At 49.8% G+C, this 21,592-nt stretch overlaps 1 protein-coding gene across 1 annotated transcript in view; it reads right to left on the minus strand.

The window, feature by feature from the left end:
* Positions 1 to 11,862: 11,862 nt before the first annotated feature.
* Positions 11,863 to 21,592, minus strand: part of LOC138367428 (uncharacterized) — a 47,184-nt gene continuing 37,454 nt past the window's right edge. The window contains exon 2 of the mRNA XM_069329080.1: positions 11,863 to 12,846. Within this exon, the coding sequence (XP_069185181.1) occupies positions 11,863 to 12,846 (984 nt within the window). The remainder of the gene's footprint in view (positions 12,847 to 21,592) is intronic.

The following is a 21,592-nucleotide window of genomic DNA, read 5'->3' on the forward strand; positions in this document are numbered from 1 at the left end:
TATATATATATATATATATATATATATATATATATATGAGGCGTTTAATATATATATATATATATATATATATATATATATATATATATATATATATATATAATGCAACATTGATGCGCCCGAGAGGAAGGGGTGGTCATGGCCAAGCCTCTGGTTATTAATAATCATTTATCAGCTATTTTGCATCTGATTTGCATATGTTGGTTCTATATTGCAGGATCAATGGGCGAGGAAGGGAAAGTCACTGTCACAGTGACAGTGGCACAGGCTACCTCCTACGATGTAGCAGTGAGAAGTTAGGCAACTGTGTAGCAGTGAGAAGTGAGAGAGAACTATAAAGTAGTGAGAGGTGAGAGAATTGCGTAGTAGTGAGGTGAGAGAGTGCTGCGCAGTAGTGAGACAACTGTGTAGTAGTGAGAGGTGAGAGACAACTGTGTAGTAGTGAGAGGTGAGAGACAACTGTGTAGTAGTGAGAGGTGAGAGACAACTGTGTAGTAGTGAGAGGTGAGAGACAACTGTGTAGTAGTGAGAGGTGAGAGACAACTGTGTAGTAGTGAGAGGTGAGAGAGCTTTGATTATGCTTGAGTGGGTTCCAGCCCCGGGTGTGGGGAACCCGGGGGGACGGGTGTGGGGAACCCTGGGGGACGGGTGTGGGGCACCCGGTGGGGGGACGGGTGTGGGGCACCCGGTGGGGGGGGCGGGTGTGGGGCACCCGGTGGGGGGTGGGCGGGTGTGGGGCACCCGGTGGGGGGTGGGCGGGTGTGGGGCATCCGGGGGGGCGGGTGTGGGGCATCCGGGGGGGCGGGTGTGGGGCACCCGGGGGGGGGGGGCTGGTGTGGGGCACCCGGGGGGGGCGGGTGTGGGGCACCCGGGGGGGGCGGGTGTGGGGCACCCGGGGGGGGGCGGGTGTGGGGCACCCGGGGGGGGGGCGGGTGTGGGGCACCCGGGGGGGGCGGGTGTGGGGCACCCGGGGGGGGGGCGGGTGTGGGGCACCCGGGGGAGGGGGGCGGGTGTGGGGCACCCGGGGGGGGGGCGGGGGGGGGGGGGGCACGCGGGTTGAACAGGTGCCAGCCAGCTGGCCAAGGTGCCGGCGCCTCACACCAGAATAGTGTAGACCATCAGTGTAGGTGGTGTGGCGGCCAGTGGTACACCCTCCACCCCACTACACCCCCAACACCCGTCTTCAGTACGCACTAACACCCCCGCCCCCCTCCCCCTAATAAGCAACACCAACAACACATAACCCTTTCTCACCCCAAAACACAACACCACTTTCTCTCCCCAGTTAAGCATCACCAACAGCACCACTGTGATTAATTCCAGGTACTCAGGTACGGTCAAAATGAGGACCTTAAACATAATACAGGGTACAAAACACAGTCAAGTGTGCCCATAGTAGAAAAACAGCGTGTCAAGGATTTGGGAATAATGATGTCTGACGATCTAACATTTAGGGAGCATACCTGGTTGATTACCTGGTTGATGGGGTTCTGGGAGTTGTTCTACTCCCCAAGCCCGGCCCGAGGCCAGGCTTGACTTGTGAGAGTTTGGTCCACTAGGCTGTTGCTTGGAGCGGCCCGCAGGCCCACATACCCACCACAGCCCGGTTGGTCCGGCACTCCTTGGAGAAATAAATCTAGTTTCCTCTTGAAAATGTCCACGGTTGTTCCGGCAATATTTCTTATGCTCGCTGGGAGGATGTTGAACAACCGGGAACCTCTGATGTTTATACAGTGTTCTCTGATTGTGCCTATGGCACCTCTGCTCTTCACTGGTTCTATTCTACATTTTCTTCCATATCGTTCACTCCAGTACGTTGTTATTTTACTGTGTAGATTTGGTACTTGGCCCTCCAGTATCTTCCAGGTGTATATTATTTGATATCTCTCTTGTCTTCTTTCTAGTGAGTACATTTGGAGGGCTTTGAGACGATCCCAATAATTTAGGTGCTTTATTGCGTCTATGCGTGCCGTATATGTTCTCTGTATTCCCTCTATTTCAGCAATCTCTCCTGCTCTGAAGGGGGAAGTGAGCACTGAGCAGTACTCAAGACGGGACAACACAAGTGACTTGAAGAGTACAACCATTGTGACGGGATCCTTGTATTTGAAAGTTCTCGTAATCCATCCGATCATTTTTCTGGCTGACGCGATATTTGCTTGGGTATGCTCGGAGCTCCTTAACGTTACAAATGAGGTGGTAGAGGTACTGGGAGCAAAAATAGAGAAAATAAATTTAGTGATTATTCTAATATACAAACCGCCAGATGCAACGGCTGAGGAATTCACAGAACTGATAAACAAAATAGAGAAGAGCCTTGATAATTTGAAGAACCCGATAGCTGATATTATCTTCCTACTTGACTTCAACTTGCCTAGTCTCAGGTGGAAAATAGCAAACAATAATATTATACCAGGAAATCTATCAGGACCTTACCAACCACAGATTAGAGAACTACTTAGATTCTGTGACAAATTTTCACTCAATCAGCAGATATCGGAGCCAACGAGAAATGAATTAAAATTATTAAAATTATTAAAATTGAATTTACTGAATAGCCCCTCTTGCTTTATCAACGTTTTAGGTCTATTCTGAGTATTGATGGTCGTTTGCACTTCAATGAGCTTGTGATCTGAGTATGTGGTATCTGATATCGTAATGTCTCTGATAATGTCTTCATTGTTCGTAAAGACCAGATCTAGAAGATTTTCATTTCTCGTTGGCTCCGATATCTGCTGATTGAGTGAAAATTTGTCACAGAATCTAAGTAGTTCTCTAATCTGTGGTTGGTTAGGTCCCGATAGATTTCCTGGTATAATATTATTGTTTGCTATTTTCCACCTGAGACTAGGCAAGTTGAAGTCACCTAGGAAGATAATATCAGCTATCGGGTTCTTCAAATTATCAAGGCTCTTCTCTATTTTGTTTATCAGTTCTGTGAATTCCTCAGCCGTTGCATCTGGCGGTTTGTATATTAGAATAATCACTAAATTTATTTTCTCTATTTTTGCTCCCAGTACCTCTACCACCTCATTTGTAACGTTAAGGAGCTCCGAGCATACCCAAGCAAATATCGCGTCAGCCAAAAACAATGATCGGATGGATTACGAGAACTTTCAAATCCAGGGATCCCATCACAATGGTTGTACTCTTCACGTCACTTGTGTTGTCCCGTCTTGAGTACTGCTCCCTTCAGAGCAGGAGAGATTGTTGAAATAGAAGGAATACAGAGAACATATACTGGCTGCCTGGTGCCTGGAGGCTGTGTGGTGCCTGGAGGCTGCGTGGTGCCTGGAGGCTGCCTGGTGCCTGGAGGCTGCCTGGTGCCTGGAGGCTGCCTGGTGTCTGGAGGCTGCCTGGTGCCTGGAGGCTGCCTGGTGCCTGGAGGCTGCCTGGTGCCTGGAGGCTGCCTGGTGCCTGGAAGCTGCCTGGTGCCTGGAGGCTGCCTGGTGCCTGGAGGCTGCCTGGTGCCTGGAGGCTGCCTGGTGCCTGGAGGCTGCCTGGTGCCTGGAGGCTGCCTGGTGCCTGGAGGCTGCCTGGTGCCTGGAGGCTGCCTAGTGCCTGGAGCCTGGAGGCTGCCTGGTGCCTGGAGGCTGCCTGGTGCCTGGAGGCTGCCTGGTGCCTGGAGGCTGCCTGGTGCTTGAAGGCTGCCTGGTGCCTGGAGGCTGCCTGGTGCTTGGAGGCTGCCTGGTGCTTGGAGGCTGCCTGGTGCCTGGAGGCTGCCTGGTGCCTGGAGGCTGCCTGGTGCCTGGAGGCTGCCTGGTGCCTGGAGGCTGCCTGGTGCCTGGAGGCTGCCTGGTGCCTGGAGGCTGCCTGGTGCCTGCTTGGTGCCTGGAGGCTGCCTGGTGCCTGGAGGCTGCCTGGTGCCTGGAGGCTGCCTGGTGCCTGGAGGCTGCTTGGTGCCTGGAAGCTGCTTGGTGCCTGGAGGCTGCTTGGTGCCTGGAGGCTGCCTGGTGCCTGGAGGCTGCCTGGTACCTTGGAGGCTGCCTGGTGCCTGGAGGCTGCCTGGTGCTTGGTGGCTGCCTGGTACCTTGGAGGCTTCCTGGTGCCTGGAGGCTGCCTGGTGCTTGGTGGCTGCCTGGTACCTTGGAGGCTGCCTGGTGCCTGGAGGCTGCCTGTAGCTTGGAGGCTTCCTGGTGCTTGGAGGCTGCCTGGTGCTTGGAGGTTGCCTGGTGCTTGGAAGTTGCCTGGTGCTTGGAAGTTGCCTGGTGCTTGGAGGTTGCCTGGTGCTTGGTGGCTGCCTGGTACCTTGGAGGCTTCCTGGTGCCTGGAGGCTGCCTGGTGCTTGGAGGTTGCCTGGTGCTTGGAGGCTGCCTGGTGCTTGGTGGCTGCCTGGTACCTTGGAGGCTTCCTGGTGCCTGGAGGCTTCCTGGTGCCTGGAGGCTGCCTGGTGCTTGGTGGCTGCCTGGTGCCTGGAGGCTGCCTGGTGCTTGGTGGCTGCCTGGTGCTTGGTGGCTGCCTGGTACCTTGGAGGCTGCCTGGTGCCTGGAGGCTGCCTGTAGCTTGGAGGCTTCCTGGTGCTTGGAGGCTGCCTGGTGCTTGGAGGTTGCCTGGTGCTTGGAAGTTGCCTGGTGCTTGGAGGCTGCCTGGTGCTTGGAGGTTGCCTGGTGCTTGGTGGCTGCCTGGTACCTTGGAGGCTGCCTGGTGCCTGGAGGCTGCCTGGTGCTTGGTGGCTGCCTGGTACCTTGGAGGCTTCCTGGTGCCTGGAGGCTGCCTGTAGCTTGGAGGCTTCCTGGTGCTTGGAGGCTGCCTGGTGCTTGGAGGTTGCCTGGTGCTTGGAGGTTGCCTGGTGCTTGGAAGTTGCCTGGTGCTTGGAGGCTGCCTGGTGCTTGGAGGCTGCCTGGTGCTTGGAGGCTGCCTGGTGCTTGGAGGCTGCCTGGTGCTTGGAGGTTGCCTGGTGCTTGGTGGCTGCCTGGTACCTTGGAGGCTTCCTGGTGCCTGGAGGCTGCCTGGTGCTTGGAGGCTTCGTGGTGCTTGGAGGCTGCCTGGTGCTTGGAGGTTGCCTAGAGCCTGAAGGCTGCCTGGTGCTTGGTGGCTGCCTGGTACCTTGGAGGCTTCCTGGTGCCTGGAGGCTGCCTGGTGCTTGGAGGCTTCCTGGTGCCTGGAGGCTGCCTGGTGCTTGGAGGCTTCCTGGTGCTTGGAGGCTACCTGGTGCCTGGAGGCAGCCTGGTGCTTGAAAGCCCGGGGGAAGCCATGAAACCTGGTGAGGATCCGGTCGACCACTGGCGGAGTTTTCCGGTGGTGGGGAAAGTGGACACGCCTTGACCACATAATTCACGTCTGGCACGCTTGTTAAACGCTTCTCAGTCTCCTTGTTCTTGTGATCATACCACCCCGGTGTTATGTGCCTCACTCCACATATCATCCCCCCCCCCCACCTCTCTCCTACCTCATACCTTATACACTTCCACATAACTACACCCATCCCAAATACTCACACTAGCTGAGTTTCTGAAATAATACTGTTTCTCAATATCTGTACCCTTGAGTACTGTATAATTTGCTGGGTCGCTTGGGTTATGAATAGTGTGTTATCTCACAGTGCTCTCTCATGATAACATTTCTCATTACAACCTGTAAGTTCGACCTCTTCTGCCACTCTTCATATTCCATGCTCCCATATTTATCTCACACTATCCTCAAGTATTTTAAGTGGAGTAAATCCTTCAGAATTTCTTCCCCTTTTATATTACCTTCAAATAATCATTTCTCCACTATATTGCTCCACAAAATTCATCCACTCTGTGACAGGGAGGTGTAACTGAGGAGAAACTAAACTTGTGGCAACGTCTGCTAAAAAAATAATGTATGAAACTACTGTTTTTCTTAACACAGTAAGGTACCTTGGCATTTATACAGCAACCCCAGACTGTGTGATGGTCAGGCATACAGGGGCATGGGGTCAGTAGCCTACACTGGCAAATTTAGGGTGTACTGTGAGGATATCCTCAAGAACACGACGGTTAACAAAGGATTAGTAAAGCTCCAGGACTATACGGCATCACAACACAAGTCTACGGTATTGGATCGCCATGTTTTAGTGTCTAACACTCGCGAGGAACAGACAAATATCTGTGGCCAAGAGGAAGTTTTCAACTCGACTCTCCATCTGAGAGTCTGCGTAGACATCTTCCATATTAAGTGGTGATGGGTAACTTGAATCGTAACTTATAAATAAATTAGGAAAAAGGCAATTAAATCAGGCCTACTACAGACCCCACAAAGTGCCCACTACAGACCCCACACAGTGCCCACTACAGACCCCACAAAGTGCCCACTACAGACCCCACACAGTGCCCACTACAGACCCCACACAGTGCCCACTACAGACCCCACAAAGTGCCCACTACAGACCCCACAAAGTGCCCACTACAGACCCCACACAGTGCCCACTACAGACCCCACACAGTGCCCACTACAGACCCCACACAGTGCCCACTACAGACCCCACACAGTGCCCACTACAGACCCCACACAGTGCCCACTACAGACCCCACACAGTGCCCACTACAGACCCCACACAGTGCCCACTACAGACCCCACACAGTGCCCACTACAGACCCCACACAGTGCCCACTACAGACCCCACACAGTGCCCACTACAGACCCCACACAGTGCCCACTACAGACCCCACACAGTGCCCACTACAGACCCCACAAAGTGCCCACTACAGACCCCACACAGTGCCCACTACAGACCCCACACAGTGCCCACTACAGACCCCACACAGTGCCCACTACAGACCCCACACAGTGCCCACTACAGACCCCACACAGTGCCCACTACAGACCCCACACAGTGCCCACTACAGACCCCACACAGTGCCCACTACAGACCCCACAAAGTGCCCACTACAGACCCCACAAAGTGCCCACTACAGACCCCACACAGTGCCCACTACAGACCCCACAAAGTGCCCACTACAGACCCCACAAAGTGCCCACTACAGACCCCACACAGTGCCCACTACAGACCCCACAAAGTGCCCACTACAGACCCCACACAGTGCCCACTACAGACCCCACACAGTGCCCACTACAGACCCCACACAGTGCCCACTACAGACCCCACACAGTGCCCACTACAGACCCCACACAGTGCCCACTACAGACCCCACAAAGTGCCCACTACAGACCCCACACAGTGCCCACTACAGACCCCACACAGTGCCCACTACAGACCCCACACAGTGCCCACTACAGACCCCACACAGTGCCCACTACAGACCCCACACAGTGCCCACTACAAAGGGTATCACGTACACTGATGAACAAAAGCTATATGGTTAAGTTGAAATAAACAACCACGGCCACAACCGTGTCTTGTACGAAATACAACAAAAGTGTAGAGAACCCAAATTACAGGTGTTGTCAAGTGTGCTACAGTGGCACACTCCATGTGTCAAGCTTCCAGCTGCTGTAACAAGGAATGCCGAGTGACTTCGATATACCGGATATACGATGAGGATAATTGCTTTCTCCTGAAGACCTGGACTGTACCTGGATGAGGTTCTGAGAGTTCTTCTACTCCCCATGCCCGGCCCGCAGCTTGGGGAGTAGGGGGACACTTGGGGAGTAGACAGCAACATTTCTGAAAAATATTGAGAAATGCAAACGAAAAGTACAGGCAACCTATAGATCAGGCTGCGAGCAGCCGCGTCCAACAGCCTGGTTGACCAGTCCAGCAACGAGGAGGCCTGGTCGAGGACCGGGCCGCGGGGACGCTGAGCCCCGAAACCATCTCAAGGTAACCTCTCAAGGTAAGACAGGTATGTGGAGAGACAGATGGGCTACAAAACGAAAATACAGTGTACTAAAATACAGTATTAGAGGGCACTAAAATACAGTATTAGAGGACATTAAAATACAGTATTAGAGGGCACTAAAATACAGTATTAGAGGGCATTAAAATACAGTATTAGAGGGCATTAAAATACAGTATTAGAGGTCACTAAAATACAGTATTAGAGGGCATTAAAATACAGTATTAGAGGGCATTAAAATACAGTATTAGAGGGCACTAAAATGCAGTATTAGAGAGCACAAAAATACAGTATTAGAGGTCACTAAAATACAGTATTAGAGGGCATTAAAATACAGTATTAGAGGTCACTAAAATACAGTGCTAGAGGGCATTAAAATACAGTATTAGAGGGCACTAAAATACAGTGTTAGAGGGCACTAAAATACAGTGTTAGAGGGCACTAAAATACAGTGTTAGAGGGCACTAAAGTTCAGTGTTAGAGGGCACTACAATACAGTGTTAGAGGGCACTACAATACAGTGTTAGAGGGCACTACAATACAGTGTTAGAGGGCACTACAATACAGTATTAGAGGGCACTACAATACAGTATTAGAGGGCACTACAATACAGTATTAGAGGGCACTACAATACAGTATTAGAGGGCACTACAATACAGTATTAGAGGGCACTACAATACAGTATTAGAGGGCACTACAATACAGTATTAGAGGGCACTACAATACAGTATTAGAGGGCACTACAATACAGTATTAGAGGGCACTACAATACAGTATTAGAGGGCACTACAATACAGTATTAGAGGGCACTACAATACAGTATTAGAGGGCACTACAATACAGTATTAGAGGGCACTACAATACAGTATTAGAGGGCACTACAATACAGTATTAGAGGGCACTACAATACAGTATTAGAGGGCACTAAAGTACAGTGTTAGAGGGCACTACAATACAGTGTTAGAGGGCACTACAATACAGTGTTAGAGGGCACTACAATACAGTATTAGAGGGCACTACAATACAGTGTTAGAGGGCACTACAATACAGTGATAGAGGGCACTACAATACAGTATTAGAGGGCACTACAATACAGTATTAGAGGGCACTAAAATACAGTATTAGAGGGCACTAAAGTACAGTATTAGAGGGCACTACAATACAGTGTTAGAGGGCACTACAATACAGTGATAGAGGGCACTACAATACAGTATTAGAGGGCACTACAATATAGTGTTAGAGGGCACTACAATACAGTGCTAGAGGGCACTACAATACAGTATTAGAGGGCACTACAATATAGTGTTAGAGGGCACTACAATACAGTGCTAGAGGGCACTACAATATAGTGTTAGAGGGCACTACAATACAGTGCTAGAGGGCACTAAAATATAGTGTTAGAGGGCACTACAATACAGTGCTAGAGGGCACTACAATACAGTGCTAGAGGGCACTACAATATAGTGTTAGAGGGCACTACAATACAGTGCTAGAGGGCACTAAAATATAGTGTTAGAGGGCACTACAATACAGTGCTAGAGGGCACTAAAATACAGTATTAGAGGGCACTACAATATAGTGTTAGAGGGCACTACAATACAGTGCTAGAGGGCACTACAATATAGTGTTAGAGGGCACTACAATACAGTGCTAGAGGGCACTAAAATACAGTATTAGAGGGCACTACAATATAGTGTTAGAGGGCACTACAATACAGTGTTAGAGGGCACTACAATACAGTGTTAGAGGGCACTACAATACAGTATTAGAGGGCACTACAATATAGTGTTAGAGGGCACTACAATACAGTGTTAGAGGGCACTACAATACAGTATTAGAGGGCACTACAATATAGTGTTAGAGGGCACTAAAATACAGTATTAGAGGGCACTACAATACAGTGTTAGAGGGCACTACAATACAGTGTTAGAGGGCACTACAATACAGTATTAGAGGGCACTACAATATAGTGTTAGAGGGCACTAAAATACAGTATTAGAGGGCACTACAATACAGTGTTAGAGGGCACTACAATACAGTGATAGAGGGCACTACAATACAGTGTTAGAGGGCACTACAATACAGTGTTAGAGGGCACTAAAATACAGTATTAGAGGGCACTACAATACAGTGCTAGAGGGCACTACAATACAGTGCTAGAGGGCACTACAATACAGTGTTAGAGGGCACTACAATACAGTGCTAGAGGGCACTACAATACAGTGTTAGAGGGCACTACAAAACAGTGCTAGAGGGCACTACAATACAGTGTTAGAGGGCACTACAATACAGTGTTAGAGGGCACTAAAATACAGTGCTAGAGGGCACTACAATACAGTGCTAGAGGGCACTACAATACAGTGCTAGAGGGCACTACAATACAGTGTTAGAGGGCACTACAATACAGTGCTAGAGGGCACTACAATACAGTGTTAGAGGGCACTACAATACAGTGTTAGAGGGCACTACAATACAGTGCTAGAGGGCACTACAATACAGTGCTAGAGGGCACTACAATACAGTGCTAGAGGGCAGTGATATACAGTATTAGAGGGCACTACAATACAGTGTTAGAGGGCACTACAATACAGTGTTAGAGGGCACTACAATACAGTGCTAGAGGGCACTAAGGAACAAAGTACAAGCACAGATCCAGACAGACAAGTAAATCCAAGACACAAGGCAGTGAGGGAGCAACAACAGGAATCTATAACATCTACAACTATCAGTAAAGACGCACCTCACAGTGACCTACAGATAAGCCACGACCATCAGAGCATGAACTTGTAACCAGCTAATACTATGCATGGGGGGGGAGGGTTAATATGGCCTATCATGGAGAAGTATTGAAACATTCAAATATATTCACCCAAGAAAATGCAGAAATATCCTAAATACCGGAACATGTCGCTCTGATAGTTGTAAATCTGTCCGCCCATAACTGTAAAAGTTCAGTAAACAAGAAGGAATGTTTTAACAGAGACTGCCCACCATTTTCATTCCTAGGAAACTTAAGTGAATAAAATTAAAAGAACGACATTAAGAACACTGCAACGCCATACATGCCAGAGAGATTTGGTTTAGCAAGGGATGAAGAGTAACGTCAAAACGTTAAAACGAGTAACGTCAAAACGTTAAAACGAGTAACGTCCAAACTCAACCATCAACTCCGTCAAGTGTTAGACACGACGCAGACACTGTGGCTCCTCCTACCACAACCACAGATATTAACAACAACTAAAATACTCACCACTTCCACAAACATGATAACATCTTTCCTATTTGTCAACATATAAGGTGTCACAACATGGCGACAGCTACTGTACAAAATACGATAGTAGCTGTCACGACTGCCAGAAAAATGACAGGTTGGATAACAAGAACCTTTCAAACAAGAGATGGCATACTAATGATGATACTTTTTCAAGACAATAGTGCACTCTAGGGTAGAATATTGTTGCACACTAACAGCCTCATTCAGAGTCGGAGAAATTGCTGAGCTGGAGAGCATGCACAAATTATTTACTGTTAGAATCAACTAACTCTATGAAACATCTAAATTATTGGGATCGATTAAATGGTCGAAATCTGAACTCCCTTGAGCGCAGGCGGGAGAGATACATAATACTTTACACGTGGACAATATTAGAGGGGCTGGTCCCAAACCTGTACACAGAAATAACACCACATGAGACCAGAAGACATGGCAGGATGTGCAGAATACCCCCGTTGAAAAGCAGAGGTGCAACAGGTACTCTGAGAGAGAACTCTATCAACATCAGAGGCCCGAGACTGTTCAACACGCTTCCACTACACATAAGGGGCATAACTGGCCGACCCCTCACAGTGTTCAAGAGAGAACTGGATAAGCACCTCCAAAGGATACCTGATCAACCAGGCTGTGATTCATACGTCATGCTGCGAGCAGCCGCGTCTAACAGCCTGGTTGACCAGACAACCAACCGGGAGGCCTGGTCGGAGACCGAACAGCAGGGACGATGAGCCCTGAAACCTCCACAAGGTAAGGTGACCCAGCTTACATGTAGACTAATACTGGAAACATAATATGCTTCCAAACCATCACACATTTTAAGATAACTCAGGAGGTGTGAGAGTACTGGTGCCTGGATGTGATCACTACCCTCAGTATGGTCGCTAACTGAGAAGTGACCACCCGATGCATCCCCGTGCGGTGGCCCGGACCACGCCGGGCGCAGTGTCCCCGGACCACGCCGGGCGCAGTGTCCCGGACCACGCCGGGCGCAGTGTCCCGGACCACGCCGGGCGCAGTGTCCCGGACCACGCCGGGCGCAGTGTCCCGGACCACGCCGGGCGCAGTGTCCCGGACCACGCCGGGCGCAGTGTCCCGGACCACGCCGGGCGCAGTGTCCCGGACCACGCCGGGCGCAGTGTCCCGGACCACGCCGGGCGCAGTGTCCCGGACCACGCCGGGCGCAGTGTCCCGGACCACGCCGGGCGCAGTGTCCCGGACCACGCCGGGCACACAGTGTCCTGGACCACGCCGGGCACACAGTGTCCTGGACCACGCCGGGCACACAGTGTCCTGGACCACGCCGGGCACACAGTGTCCTGGACCACGCCGGGCACACAGTGTCCCGGACCACGCCGGGCACACAGTGTCCCGGACCACGCCGGGCACACAGTGTCCCGGACCACGCCGGGCACACAGTGTCCTGGACCACGCCGGGCACACAGTGTCCTGGACCACGCCGGGCACACAGTGTCCTGGACCACGCCGGGCACACAGTGTCCTGGACCACGCCGGGCACACAGTGTCCTGGACCACGCCGGGCACAGTGTCCCGGACCACGCCGGGCACACAGTGTCCTGGACCACGCCGGGCACACAGTGTCCCGGACCACGCCGGGCACAGTGTCCTGGACCACGCCGGGCACACAGTGTCCTGGACCACGCCGGGCACAGTGTCCCGGACCACGCCGGGCACAGTGTCCTGGACCACGCCGGGCACAGTGTCCCGGACCACGCCGGGCACAGTGTCCCGGACCACGCCGGGCACAGTGGCCCGGACCACGCCGGGCACAGTGGCCCGGACCACGCCACTCTGCACAACCTCAATATTACCACAATAATCTCTATCTGTCACTGTCTTGTGCCTTCACTAATTGGCCATAAAAATGGCCGTTAGAATTCAACCCCAACAAATGTAGGATAATTAACATGTCAAATGGCACAAATAGAGCTGAGGAAACCTTTAACATATATGGAATGAAAATACAGGTATTGTGGAAGGTAAATAATTTAGGAGCTAACGAAATACCAGCACTTGCCTAACACTGGAGACACACTCAAACACAATATCATCAGCGGTATATGGGCAGCTGGCAAACATATGACCGGAGTATAACATACAAACAACGACACCATAAAGATGTCTTACAGTCTACCAATCCACTAGTAATAAATACACGCCATTGACTTGATTGACAGTTGAGAGGCGGGACCAAAGAGCCAGAGCTCAACCCTCGCAAGCACAACTAGGAGAATACGGTACCGAATTATAACGACTAACCTGAAAAAACGGGTTAAGCTAACTACATCTGACAATGCTAAAGAGGAGAAGCAGCATAGGAAACATGATCACAACGTACAGAATACCGACGGACAAAAAACTCGGCGGACCAGGAACGCTCCTGTAATTAGAAAGACAGTAAAGCAAAAGGTCGCAGATGGAAGCTGGACACGCCAATGATTTAGAAAGGTAAGGAAATGTGCCGTGTACGGGCGGTCAACAGGTGGAGTGATGTGCCGTGTACGGGCGGTCAACAGGTGGAGTGATGTGCCGTGTACGGGCGGTCAACAGGTGGAGTGATGTGCCGTGTACGGGCGGTCAACAGGTGGAGTGATGTGCCGTGTACGGGCGGTCAACAGGTGGAGTGATGTGCCGTGTACGGGCGGTCAACAGGTGGAGTGATGTGCCGTGTACGGGCGGTCAACAGGTGGAGTGATGTGCCGTGTACGGGCGGTCAACAGGTGGAGTGATCTGACAGAATCAAGTCCTGGAAGCCACCTCCACCTGTACCGTCACCAACACACACGGTACACAACTCTGACCTCAAGACATGTTAAGATAGGTTAAGTAATAATTGTAAATAAGAAGCAATAAGATGCTTATCTTAACATACTAAGAAGGTTAGGTGAGGTCGGTGTTTTCTATGAAGATTTTCAAGGTAAACTAAAATATTCACAATCAATTAGTATGTCACATATGCACTTATTAAATAAGCCAATATTGACTATAAGCAAGTGCGAGAACGGGTTTTAAGGAATCACTCGGTAACAAAAGGTAGGACGGGAACTATTAGAACAAAGCGCCAAGCCATAACGACTATACAGCACTGGGACGGGGTCAGGATGAGGATTTAGGATGGGACGGGGGAGTGAGGGAAGGAATGGTGCCCAACCACTTGTGGACGGTCGGGGATTGAACACCGACCTGCATGAAGCGAGACCGTCGCTCTACCGTCCAATCCAAGTGGTTGGGCAGGCGGGACGTGACACGTTATTGCTGTTGTTGTTGTTTTAGATTTAGCTACTCAGAACTAAATGTTCATGTAGCACGGGCTATGGTGAGCCCGTAAATGAGTTCGGTTATTCGCGATAACCTCGTTACTGTGATATTTGGGTCAAAGTATTAAATAGAGGTGGGGTTTCCTTCTTGAACCTTGTTTCTTTTTCGCTTCTGTTTTTGTGCACTGGTTTTAGTCTTGTTTTAATAACATTATCTTGGTGGCGGATGTGGCACACGTGTCGCGGTAAACCTTGCTCCTTATCCCACCTCACTCACCACCAGTACACCCCACACCTGTACACCCACCTCACACTACCCCCTCCACCACACCTGTACACCCCCCCTCACACTACCCCCTCCACCACACCTGTACACCCACCTCACTCACTACCCCCTCCACCACACCTGTACACCCCCCTCACTCACTACCCCCTCCACCACACCTGTACACCCCCCTCACTCACTACCCCCTCCACCACACCTGTACACCCCCCTCACTCACTACCCCCTCCACCACACCTGTACACCCCCCTCACTCACTACCCCCTCCACCACACCTGTACACCCCCCTCACTCACTACCCCCTCCACCACACCTGTACACCCCCCTCACTCACTACCCCCTCCACCACACCTGTACACCCCCCTCACTCACTACCCCCTCCACCACACCTGTACACCCCCCTCACTCACTACCCCCTCCACCACACCTGTACACCCCCTCACTCACTACCCCCTCCACCACACCTGTACACCCCCCTCACTCACTACCCCCTGCACCACACCTGTACACCCCCTCACTACCCCCTGCACCACACCTGTACACCCCCTCACACTACCCCCTGCACCACACCTGTACACCCCCCACCTCACACACCACACCTGTACACCCTCCCCCACACACACATACTTCCCTCTCCACTACCCCCCACCTCACACACCACACCTGTACACCCCCCCCCCCCCACACACATACTTCCCTCTCCACTACCCCCCACCTCACACACCACACCTGTACACCCCCCCACACACATACTTCCCTCTCCACTACCCCCCACCTCACACCTGTACACCCCCCCCCACACTCACACTTCCCTCTCCACCACCCCCTACCTCACACACCACACCTGTACACCCCCCACCTCACACACCACACCTGTACACCCCCCACCTCACACACCACACCTGTACACCCCCCACCTCACACACCACACCTGTACACCCCCCACCTCACACACCACACCTGTACACCCCCCACCTCACACACCACACCTGTACACCCACCACCTCACACACCACACCTGTACACCCCCCCCCACACACACACTTCCCTCTCCACCACCCCCCACCTCACACACCACACCTGTACACACACCCCCACACACACACTTCCCCCTCCACCACCCCCCACCTCACACACCACACCTGTACACCCCCCCCTCCACACACACTTCCCCCTCCACCACCCCCCACCTCACACACCACACCTGTACACCCTCCGCCCCACACACACACTTCCCTCTCCACCACCCCCCACCTCACACACCACACCTGTACACCCCCCACCTCACACACCACACCTGTACACCCCCCACCTCACACACCACACCTGTACACCCACCACCTCACACACCACACCTGTACACCCCCCCCCCACACACACACACACTTCCCTCTCCACCACCCCCCACCTCACACACCACACCTGTACACCCTCCGCCAGCCTCCCAGTACCAACACCTGTGACCTCACTGCTACGCAAGTGCATCCCAAATATATTGTATACAATATTTACACAAGCCATCCTTCCGTTTAGAGCGTACTTGTTGTAGCTGTGTGTACCACAGTACAACCATTGACGTACTAAGCCACAGTACAACCACTGACGTACTAAGCCACAGTACAACCATTGACGTACTAAGCCACAGTACAACAATTGACGTACTAAGCCACAGTACAACCATTGACGTACTAAGCCACAGTACAACCACTGACGTACTAAGCCACAGTACAACAATTGACGTACTAAGCCACAGTACAACAATTGACGTACTAAGCCACAGTACAACAATTGACGTACTAAGCCACAGTACAACAATTGACGTACTAAGCCACAGTACAACAATTGACGTACTAAGCCACAGTACAACCATTGACGTACTAAGCCACAGTACAACAATTGACGTACTAAGCCACAGTACAACAATTGACGTACTAAGCCACAGTACAACCATTGACGTACTAAGCCACAGTACAACCACTGACGTACTAAGCCACAGTACAACAATTGACGTACTAAGCCACAGTACAACAATTGAAGTACTAAGCCACAGTACAACCATTGACGTACTAAGCCACAGTACAACCACTGACGTACTAAGCCACAGTACAACAATTGACGTACTAAGCCACAGTACAACCACTGACGTACTAAGCCACAGTACAACAATTGACGTACTAAGCCACAGTACAACAATTGACGTACTAAGCCACAGTACAACCATTGACGTACTAAGCCACAGTACAACAATTGACGTACTAAGCCACAGTACAACAATTGACGTACTAAGCCACAGTACAACCATTGACGTACTAAGCCACAGTACAACCACTGACGTACTAAGCCATTAGATAGTAGAACTTTGTACTATTCACTTTATAAGAGTCCGAACAAAATTTGAAGCTAAAAAAACAAACACAAATCTTCCTAGGCTCCTATATATTCCCCTTGGGCTGGACGGTAGAGCGACGGTCTGGCTTTATGCAGGTCGGCGTTCAATCCCCGACCGTCCAAGTGGTTGGACACCATTCCTTTCCCCCCCCCCCCCCGTCCCATCCCAAATCCTTATCCTAACCCCTTCCAAGTGCCATATAGTCGTAATGACTTGGCGCTTTCTCCTGATAGTTCCCTCCCTCCTACATGTTCCATATATAGCACACACACATATGTACTATATTAAACCTCATACAGCGTGTTTTTCAACTATGAAAGTTAGTTTAGTGTAGTATGTCTTTTGCAACATTAGAAAATAGTTTTCCGAAATGGTTTTCCCAATTCAATAGTACAGATTTCTACTTTCTAATTGCGTTGTCGGTCGGTATATGTACTATGGTCCTTATCCTACCTATATGGACTACCAAACCTGGAGGAGGACATTATCAGGAGAAAACGCCAAGCCGTTACGAAGGCTGGGAATAGCACTGGGAAGGGATCAGGATAAGGATTTTGGATGGGGGGGGGGGGAGGAATGGTGCCCAACCACTTGTGGACGGTTGGGGGATTGAACGCCGACCTGCAGGAAGCGAAACCGTCACTCTACCGTCCAGCCCAAGTAGTGGGGCTACCAAAACAGGAGGCTAGGCTGTATTTACAGTAATGCCTGTGAACTCAGACCTACTCTACAGCTATACACCCAACTAAATTTTCTTTGCACACGAGGAAAGAAAAAAATATTTGAGGGTGAAGCGAGGTTATGTACTGGCAACACTACGCTAGTCTCTGGGGCTTCCACAGCCTACATATTTTATGCTCACCAATCCACACACTAGAAAATGAAGGGACGACGATTTTTTATTGTTGCCGCCGAAGGCGGCTAGTTTATTGTGCACCCCATACTCATCCTGTGAGCGGTAGCGCAAAAGCATTACAGAGGGCACAAAAGGTCTTTATCAGACCTCACCTTAGATTATTACATAAACAATTTCTTCAATCCTTCACACCTTATAGATACAATGTCAGCTAGTTACAGAGAAAGTGCTATTTCAAGAGCTACATATTTACAGTAAGTCATCATACATTAATGGTAGGTCTTGTCGTTAATACATAATAGTTTGACCAATGGGGATATTACAGAGTCATAGGGGAGCTTCTGTTTATTATTAGTCCTCACAATACACTACTTGTTTCTGAATCTCATATGTCGTTCATCTACTGGAAGCAAGATGTGGGTACAGTGCAAGGATTTCAGGTAATTTATCCATGGTAATAAGATAGGTTGCCATATCATACAGAGTGAGCTTAGATTTATCTCTAAAAGGCTCAATTTTACAACAATCCAAGATATAGTGTTCGAGTGTGTGTCCCTGCCTATGTCCACACACTTTACACTTTACTTCATCTAGATCCCTATACAAGCCGAACTGCCAGAGATACTTGTAGCCAAGTCTTATACGAGCTGCGACAACATCTGTTAGTCTACTGACTTTGTTACTTGCCCCATACACATGTTTTACTTCACACATTTCATTGTGATGAACAATGGACCTGCTAGTTCCAGTTTGCACTGTTCTACTTTCTTCAAATCCATCCAGGAGTTCTCGTCTAATGACACTTTTAAGGGACCTATTTGATAACTCAAGATTTCGTTCAATACTGTCTTTATTTACTGCAGCCTTAGCAAGGGCGTCAACTTTGCCATGTTCCTGCATGCCAATGTGAGAAGGAATCCACAACATTTTTATATTTACCCTCTTGCTAAGTATTCTTATATATCTACGTCTAGCTTCCAAGACAAGCACGTTATTACTTGATTGCAAACTGTTTATTGCTCGTAGTGAGGATAGGGAGTCAGAAATAATTAAGCTGTCTACTTCAGTGTTGTCAATAATTTCGAGTGCTACCAGTATCGCTACCAACTCGGCTTGCATTGTGGACGCCCAGTTACTAATTCGGATATTTCTTTGAATTGTGCTGCCATCGGGCTGATGAGCAATAACAGCACTTCTTGCCCTCCCTGTAGCTGTATTGAGTGATCCGTCAGTGTATATGGTCTGTTCAATGTTGTTTTCAGTTTGTATATTGTGAATGTGTTCTATGGTGCTTAATTTAGCAGCAAGCTGAGCATGAGGGTTGCTTGTGATTAGTTTCTTGGTGGGGTATGCAGGGGTCAGGATGTTAGAAGGTACTATCTGCCAGGGTGGAAGGAAGTGCTGTACTCTTTCATCTGTATATACATCGTGCAGTCCCGTCATTTTAATATGAGTGGCAGTTCTTTGAATCCATTTAGACTCGCTAGTTCCATTTCGTATGTGTTCTAACAGTGCAACTAACACAATGTTGTTTTTGTTATCACGCAGAAGCTTTAGTCCCATCATAAGATTAATTTCAAATATTCTATCTCTAATGCTAAGTATATTTAATTCTTTCCGCATGTTGAGAACTTTGGTAGTTATAGGACAGCCAAGTTTCGGTCCGTCCTCGACCATTCTCAAGTCGACTGTCACCTCGTCCCTTCATTTTCTAGTGTGTGGTCTGATCAACATACTTCAGCCACGTTATTGTGACTCATCGCCTGTACATATTATACATATATATGAACCTTCCTATTTCTACCTTCCTTCTATCATGACGGCATGATAGAAAATATGAAGGTTCTCTCCCTATTCCTCACTCTAACCTGTAGTAGAGTAAATGGAAACTAAACAAAACGGAATACTAAACGTGACCTTGTTAGTAGCCCTAATGGGCTAGTTCCCCCCCCCCCTCCTACTCCACACTCTTCCCCGCATGGTTACCATGAGGTGATTTCGGGGCTCAGCAACCCCGCGGCCCGGTCGTCGACCAGGCCTCCCCGTTGCTGGACTGGTCAACCAGGCTGTTGGACGCAGCTGCTCGCAGCCTGACGTATGAGACACCGCCTGGTTGATCAGGTGTCTCTTAACTACTCAGTTATCTTTCCATATGTTTATATTATCAGTAGAGCTTCAAGGAGACAATGTGTTTCCACAGTGATGACAATGGTAAACTGGTGTGTAACGAGGGAGAGCCTCAACTGGCCTTATAGTGAGAGCCTATTTGGCACCGCCACGTGTGAGCCTGGTACAGGATATTGTGAAGTGGCAAGTGTTTATTAACTAGGGATTCCTGGTCTGACACTTTGTTTTATTGGTCATTGTATACAATATTGATTCACGACAATTACACTTATGCCTTGATACTAAACAATGGAAACAACGGTACACAAATCAGGGGTCCAGATTCACGAAGCAGTTACGCAAGCACTCACGAACCTGTACATCTTTTCTTAATTTTTGCGGCTTTGTTTACAATTATTAAACAGTTAATGAGCTCCGAAGCACCAGGAGGCTGTTTATAACAATAACAACAGTTGATTGGCAAGTTTTCATACTTGTAAACTGTTTAATAAATGTAACCGAAACCGTCCAAGATTGAGGAAAGATGTACGCGTTCGTAAGTACTTGCGTAACTGCTTCGTGAATCTGGGCCCTGAAATGTTAGTAGCGAGAGCTGGAGTTTGTCTCACACCGAGACTGTCACTGCTGGGTGTGTGTGTGTGTCCCCTGGCACACGTGACCCACTCCTCACCTCCTGGTCCGGGCCAGGTTCGATAACCTTATATACGCGATATAAGCGTTGTGTATAACTTACAGTTATACACAACGCGGTTATGACAAAGATGGGACATGAACAAGGGAACGAACGAGGAATCGAAGAAGGTCTGTGTCTTAGCCAGAATATTAAATAGTAAATAGACACGTTATACAGTTTCATATATAGATTTGACAGAGCCCGAAGGGAGCGTCAACTTGAGCACCAACTGAAAAAAGAGGCGGGACCCAAGAGCTGAGGTTCAACTACCGTAAGGGCAAGTACACAAGTATACATACCATACAGAGCATGGTACCATACATACCATAGTGTACATGATATCATATAGGACATGGTATGACGGGCGCGGGACCGCCTCTCACCCACACACGCACAACCAGCTCAACCACGATGAGTTCAAACTGTCTCAACCATCACGTTATTTTGATTTCATTACGTAGAGTACAAGGCGACACGAAGGTATGGGGGGGGGGGAAGGTAGTGGTAGTGGAGTAGGGAATAGTGGAGTAAGGGGTAGGGTTGTAGAGTGGCATGTTGAGGGAAGCCCACCTTCCCTACACTGACTCTCCGTGACTGGCTTCACATTATCATCCCTCTATCCTCCTCCTCACATGCCCAGGGCGCTTACTATCCACCCTGCGCCCTTTTACCTTCTCCTTCCACCTCTTTCTTAACACTTTCATCAGCCTCTTCGTCTAATTCCATCGTCCTGCTAAACAATCCCCGACCGTCCAAGTGGTTGGGCACCATTCCTTTCCCACCGTCCCATCCCAAATCCTTATCCTGACCCCCTTCCCAGCGCTACAGTCGTACTTCGTCGGTACTACTAGTCGGCGCGTGCTCCTGATAGTACCCTTCCCTCCCTTCCTGCTAAGCCATCGGCGCAGCCACACCCTCCCGTGTACCCCTTCTATGTGCTTCCTCCAACAGA

This window comes from Procambarus clarkii, chromosome 22, assembly GCF_040958095.1.
Source record: "Procambarus clarkii isolate CNS0578487 chromosome 22, FALCON_Pclarkii_2.0, whole genome shotgun sequence".
NCBI lineage: Eukaryota > Metazoa > Arthropoda > Malacostraca > Decapoda > Cambaridae > Procambarus > Procambarus clarkii.